General features: G+C 42.8%; 1 protein-coding gene across 2 annotated transcripts; it reads right to left on the bottom strand.

Moving 5' to 3' along the window:
• Nucleotides 1-253: 253 nt before the first annotated feature.
• LOC147886479 (putative pentatricopeptide repeat-containing protein At3g13770, mitochondrial) lies at nucleotides 254-3482 on the bottom strand. 2 transcript variants are annotated; one of them, XM_087395443.1, is made up of 2 exons: nucleotides 3087-3200; nucleotides 254-2937 (listed from the first exon to the last, which is right to left on the bottom strand). In XM_087395443.1, the coding sequence occupies exon 2, from the start codon at nucleotides 2877-2879 to the stop codon at nucleotides 447-449; it is 2433 nt and encodes an 810-aa protein (XP_087251569.1). In that variant the 5' UTR covers nucleotides 2880-2937; nucleotides 3087-3200; the 3' UTR covers nucleotides 254-446. The 2 variants fall into 2 exon arrangements, with proteins under 2 accessions (XP_087251569.1, XP_087251568.1); XM_087395442.1 differs by having other exon boundaries at nucleotides 254-3482.
• Between the last annotated feature and the right edge of the window lie 3759 nt (nucleotides 3483-7241).

Genomic DNA, 7241 nt, shown 5'->3' with positions numbered 1-7241 from the left:
ATTTGGAAGGTCCTTTAAAATATATCAATGATTTGGAAGGTTTGAAAGAAGAATTATGATTGGAAATATCGCTAGGGATTTTAGAGCATCTGTCTCATGCTTTACCAAGGTAGGGTGAAGTATGGCAATCACCCTGTAATGATAATCTAGACTCAAATTAGACACACGAGCAATTTTGACATGACGAGCTTGTGGAACATTTGGAACTAAAACAATAAGATCGGAACAAATCCCTTTTTTTTGGGGGCTAAGAACTAAAACAATAAGATCGGAACAAATCCCTTTTTTTTTAAGAATATCAACAGTGCATCTATAAACCTACCAAGAGTTACAAACCTGCTTTTAATGCAATTGTCTTTTTCTATTGGACACTGCAGGCAGGAAATGCTCCTAAAAAATATCAGTAGGAGAGAACTAGAGACAATACCTCTGTGGGCAGAAAGTTATCACCAAAAGTCCCCACAAGAACACAACCCATTTTTGAAGTGATGGAAGCGACTAACATCCTTGACAACAATATCCCGCTCAACAGCCTTTGAAATGTACTTTATAGCATTGTGACAGTCACTGCACATCCTAAGGTTCTTAAAGATATGGAGAGGGGTTCCATGTGGTGTGCTGATGAGCCCAAAAGAAATGGCCAACTTTTCGCTGTGGTGTGCCAGCAAATGGTCCTTTTGCTCCTCATCCACATCATGCAGAACTAAGTTTGTTTCAGGCAAATAGCCTGCCTCCTTGATCTGCTCTAGTAGGAATGCCAATTCATCATATATTTCCCGAGTTTGTGGATGGGACCTATCTCCTAATATGAATTCATGCATCTTTTGCTTCACCTCTATCGAGCTACGCCCTAGTTCTTTCTTGACCCCCCTTTCCACCATCTCTTTTCTCACATTTGCTGCCTCATCCCACCTACCGACTGCAGCATAGATATTTGATAGAACCACATATGCTCCTGGGTTTTGTGGCTCTAACTTGCAAATGTTTTCTGCAGCCTGTGCTCCTCTTTCAAGGTTTCCATGTATACGGCACGCACTAAGGTAGCTCATCCACACCATTGCAGTTGGTTGAAATGGCATCTGGTTGATAAAGTTTTCTGCCCTTTCCAGTAGTCCTGCACGGCCAAGGAGGTCAACCATGCATACATAGTGCTCCACAGTCGGCTCAATGGAATAAGCTTTCTTCATAGACTCAAAGTACTGATGGCCCACATCAATGAGACCAGTATGGCTACATGCAGTGATAACACTGATGAATGTAATATCATCTGGCTGCACACGTTCCTCCAACATACGTTGAAAAAGATGGAGAGCCCGCTTACCATACCCATGTTGGGCATACGCTGCTAACATCACATTCCAGGAGATTACATCTTTACCAGGAATTCCAGAAAATATCCTGTATGCCTCCTCCAGACTCCCACATCTGCCATACATATTGACAAGTGCTGTTCCTACAGTAAAATCTAGTTCAAGTCCAATATCAATAATGCATTCATGAACAAGCTTCCCCTCTGCTAAGGCTGACCGGCTGCCACAGCTATCCAGGATAGTCATGAAAGTGATACTATTGGGCTTCACGCCATGCTGTTGCATTTTGTTGAAAAGCTTGAAGGCCTCTCTGCCATGACCATGCTGAGTATATGCTGCAATCATGGTAGTCCATGTTACCACGTCATGTTTAGGCAATTTGCCAAACGTTTTGAAGGCATCCTCAATTTTCCCACATTTGCCATACATGTTTATAAGGGCGTTCCCGACCGCAATCTCTGACTCAACTCGGCTACCAGAAAGGGCAGCATGGATCATTTTGCCTTCTGCTAGAAAGGCTGAGCTGGCACATGCATTCAAGATGGTGACAAAGGTTGCATTGTTTGGTCTCATGCTTTCTAAGTTCATGTGGTGGAAAAGATGGAGGGCCTCTCTCTCATAACCACGTTGAGCATATGCTGAAATCATTGCAGTCCAAGAAACAACATTTCTTTCTGCCATCCTGTCAAAAATTCTCTGTGCATCTTTGCAACACCCACATTTTCCATACATATTAAGAAGTGCAGTCTCTAGCACAACATCACACTCAATCACACTATACAGGGTGTGCGCATGTATCAGCCTGCCCTCTGCTAGTGCTCTTTGGCTCGCACATGCATCAAGAGTGCTAACAAAAGTAACTCTGTTTGGAGTTACAGGTAAGTGCATCTGCCTGAACAATTCAAGAGCCTCCTTACCACAACCTTGTTGAGCATATCCTGCAATTATTGCGTTCCAGGAGACCACATTAGGTTCACACAATTTGAGGAACACATTCTGTGCGTCTTCTAGACTTCCACACTTTCCATACATACTGATTAGTGAATTCCCCATGACTATGTCTGATTCCATTCCACTGTCTCTGATTAGGGAATGTATTTGCTTGCCCTCTGCTAAGGCTGCAGGGCTGGTGCATGCGTTTAGTAGGCCAAGAAAGGTGACTTTGTTTGGTTTCACACCTTGCTCTTTCATGTGTTGAAACATTTTCAGAGTCCTTTTAGTGTCAGCTAGCTGGGCATATGCTGCAATGATTGCTGTCCAAGAGACAACATCTCGTGTAGGCATTTGCCAAAATATCCTCTCGGCATCTTTTAAAGTGCCACACTTCATGTACACATTTATCAGGGCATTGCCTACGAACAGATCTGTCTCCAATCCGCTATCCACAATGTGGGCATGGAGGAGATTTGCTTCCAGTAGACTTGCCCGACTCGCTAATGCACTAAGGACACGTATGAATGTGATTTTGTTTGGTCGGACATCTGTCCGTTTCATTTCGTTAAATATTTGAAGGGCCTCTTTTCGATAGCCATGGTTATTGCATGCAGCAATCATTGTATTCCATGACATCACATTCCTTTCAAGTAATCTGTCGAACACTGTACGAGCGTCCTGTATACTGCCACACCTGTCATACATGCCAACAAGGTGGTTGGCTAGAAACATATGTTGCTCTAATCCAGCTTCTAATAGACGCGCATGAAAGTGATTGGCAGCATTTAAGGACATGATTTGGTCGCATGCTGTGGTGAGACGAGCATCGATATCAAAGCTTGCCTGACAGCTTGTATGGTCAATACGATCGAGAAGCGCCAGCGCGTGGTTCAATAATTCGTGCTCGCTCGATGCTAAAACACGTCCATGCGAATCTTCGCTTTGCGGGGGTCCGAGAAAACCGAAGGCAGAAGCAGAGGCATTATGCGTTAGGGTTCCAAGAGGGCGCAAAGCAACTGATCGAGTCATTCTAAGGCGAGCAAGGCTCTTGATATTTCTTTCTTTTGCCTGCTCGGCCTTCTAAGAGGTCCTCTGCCTGTCTTCTTCTTCTTCTTCTTCTTCTTCTTTTTCTTCTTCTTTCTCTTGTAAGCAAGGGAGGACAATTCGACCATCGGGTGAAACAAACACTCAATCAAATATTGTGGAGGTTTGTGAGTGAAGAGCCTCTAAGAATATGAATCTAGCTAGCCCATCTCATTTGAGGAGTTTTACACCCTCACGCATTACCTTCGATGAGAGGCCCCCATCCTAATTATAGACGAGTTTTTTGACACGTGGCAGGCATCTCTTTACACACACAATCACCAAGCCTTTCAGTCCTATGTGAACTCTCCCTCTCCAAGCCCGTTCGTCTCGTGGGTAGCCAAGCTTGGCTGCACTGCAATGATGGGCATACCTTCAAAGCTGCCAACAACCACCTGTATTTCACGGTCCCACAAATCATTTGCACCCTTCAACACCATTGTCGGGCACTCAATTTTCTAAACCCATAATGGGTAACTAGTGTGTAATGGGGTGCACCCATTCCCAAACTTCCCTGGACTCGTTTTGTGTGCGCACACTTTGGGTTGTACTTGGGCACTGGTGTGTAACAAGTAGTGCACTTTCAAATGAACAATTGTGTCCATATATGTGTGGAACAATTATTTTATGTTTTTAAAATACTTTGGATATTCTATAGAGTCATTTGAACTAATAAGTATTCTTCTAAATGTTAGCATCTCAAAATGGGAAGAACTTGTATGGATATGTGCAAAGAATATGCATATGCATATCAAAATGGTGTGGTGGCATTCTTTGTGATGCTTCAAAAGAATGGGTTGTTCATCCCTTTGTTGATGTTAGCTCTTCAAACAAGCTGCAAATCTATGGCATACCCAAAAGACTTTGGAATGCTCATGTTCTATCTGAGAACAATGTTGGATGACCTCCTCACAAAAATAGACTTGGAGATGAGGGAGGCAAATAGTTACAAGGAGGACATGCTTCGTAACTGGTTGTTTGATATGGAGGCAGTAGATACAGTGAATGTTCATTTCCATGGCTATCATTTTTCCTATTCTTTTAAGGTACTTGTCAAGCTCATGATATGCGTTTCTTTTGGTAGGACATGGCGGAGGCTCGATGGTGTATAGAGCATCAAGAGCACGATCAAGAGGACCCTTAGCGAAAGGAGGCTTTTAGGACAATGGCACAACAATGAAGAGCATGCAAATTTCAGCGATCTTTCTTAAATATATAGACATATAGATGTATATAGATATTCAAAATCTTTCATCTGACATTATGGTCCTTGTCCTAGCAAAGGATCACTTCAATCACTTTGGAACTTTGTAAAACATCACTTTGTCTATAAAATTGGATATATACAAAGATATAGATATATGTAGATATTCGTTGTTGTGACATTACGGTCCTTGGCCTATTTTCACGCTTTCTAGAGTTAGAGTGTTCTCTTACCGTACTAAGTGCTACCAGAGAAAACATCACTTCAATCACTGGAAATATTATAATATTGCATATATATACGTATACATATATTATTTTATTTATATATATACATACATATGTGTGTGTGTGTGTGTCTTAACAACTGCACTTACATTGAGAAATGTGAAATCCCATAACTAATCCACACATTCACAATTCCTAAATGAATGAATTGTATGCCATTCATCTTGTCTTGTAATAATAATAATAGCAGCAAACCACTGCGTTGGTGGCAGTTATATTCATAGTGTACAACCAACCACCATGCTAGCGAGACCAACCACCGCACTGGTGGTAGTTAATATCCTAATGTGCAACCAACCTCCAAGTTGCAACAAACCAGTGCTATTATACTAGAAGGAATCGCATTGCTAGCAAAGTGTTATCCTAAAATAGATACATTGCCCAAGTGAACTTTGGGAAATTTTAATAATTCAATAGATTACATATACATTACATAGATTACATCTCAAAGACTCCTTTCCTTCAGGGGGCTGCTTCCACATTGCTTTGAGCAAGTCACCTTTTTGAGTTCCCTGACTGCAAGCTCGACCCTCCTTGCTCCTTTCCTGAAGGGGGTTGATTCCTTCCTTCAAGGGCCTGGCCCCTCTCTTCATGTCACTTCCTCTTTCCTTGCTTTGAGCTTCCTGGTTATAGGCTCATCTCTTCTTGCTCCTTTCCTGAAGAGGACTGGCTCCTCCCTTTAGGCTCCTTTTCCTTGCAATCATTCAATTCTAGCTCCTTGTCTTTTGCATTTTTTGCCCAAATGGCAAATTGAGCTGTAGCATCTACTTTCTCATCGTAGATAGCTATAGTAGCAAGCAAGCACATTTCATTTGTCCATGACCTGGGCAATGGCAAATGACATTCTCTACATAGTGATCTTGCATGCACAAACACCCCAAAGCAAAAAATATTCATAGGGTGGTAGCACGTAGGCCATCGGATCATGTAGTCATCTATGATGGGGGTATGGCATACCATGCATTTCCTACCTTGCTACACAATAGGAATTTGATTTAACTAGTGTAGTCATCAATACAATAGTCTTTCTCTGTACATGATGAAGTTTCTTCTTGATTGCTTCCTCCCTCATCCTAAGGCTATGGATGTTCTCCTTCATCTCCTCCACTCTTTGCTCACTCCATGCAACAACTTCATCTGATTCCCTCAACATCTCTTGAAGCTGCTTAAATTGCTCAAAAACATCAATGTGGGCCGTTTTCAAGACTTCCACTCTAGTTTGGAAATCTCTCACAATGACGGACTACTTTTCAAAACTTTTGAAAGCCACTACAAGCTCGTGCACAACCCTATTGTAATCTTATTGCAGGGTCTTGTAGCTTATTACCACCTCTAGGCTTGCATGCATGATTACTACAAGTGTAGTAAATTACTAGTCATTAGGCTTGCATGCTCAGTAGAGTACTAGAGTGCAAGTTAATGAGTTATTAGAGGTGATTAAGGTTCATGATTTACTTTTGTGGTAATTACTGCCTGGTGGTGGTGGCTCTCATCAGCCACGTCTGTCATGGATAAGATTCCACTTGGTAGGCAGCTAATTACCAGCCACCGTAGTGGCCTACAATCACTCACCTTCTAGTTACCACCACTGTTCCCATTACCACCACTGGATATCTGCTTCATGATTACCATCCACATTGTAATTAATTGCCATTTCTCGGTGTGGGGTGGCACCTAAGATTGTAATTAATTGCCATTGCCTAGCCTAGGGTGGTACCTAAGATTCCACCACGGCGGCTTTCAATTAATATGGATGGAACACCGGGCCTTTGGGCCTCCAACCACCACGGTGGCTTGAACTTTATAATATATAAGATTCGTGGCATTTGGCATTTTACTACATTGCTCTTATCCATCCCTGCTCTGCTACATTGCTCCACACGCTCTGCTACTTTGCTCCGCACATCCTCCTCTAGCTCTCTTTTGCCCTTGCTCTACTTTGCTCCACGCTCCCTCCTCCAACTCTCATCACTCATCTGATCCCCTACTCATCTGCTCTGTTGCTTACCCACTCATCTTGTAAAAGGTGATTGCATTGCACTCACCTAGACTTGAATTGCTGGATCTACTAGTGGACACCCTTCGTTCCCATAGTCGATTCCCCCCATATCTGCATGTCACCACCTTAGATGACATGCTCACCTCTAGCCTCTTTATGGCTGTGCTGTATGGGTTCCCCCTAGATGTCGACAAAGGCCTCAGGATTTTCATAGCAGAGTACTCTCGACTTGTTGGGGGTGCCGTAATCTGAGTCCTGGCAATGTGCATGGTCTTTGGCCTCTCCATCATCTCCTCCATTGGCTTCCTAAAAAATTTTAATGCAACAAGCTGGGCTAGTGGCGATACTAAGTTGTACAAATTTCCTCTTGCTCAACGAGGCTCATAACTACTCAGCAATGGCTGGATGCAATCTTTTGGCCTCTA

The sequence above is a fragment of the Dipteris shenzhenensis genome, chromosome 24, assembly GCF_047967505.1.
Source record: "Dipteris shenzhenensis isolate YYH24624 ecotype China chromosome 24, Dip_SZ_1.0, whole genome shotgun sequence".
In the NCBI taxonomy this organism is placed as follows: domain Eukaryota; kingdom Viridiplantae; phylum Streptophyta; class Polypodiopsida; order Gleicheniales; family Dipteridaceae; genus Dipteris; species Dipteris shenzhenensis.
Note: the sequence above shows the minus strand (reverse complement) of the source record. Positions and strands in the feature narration are given on the sequence as shown.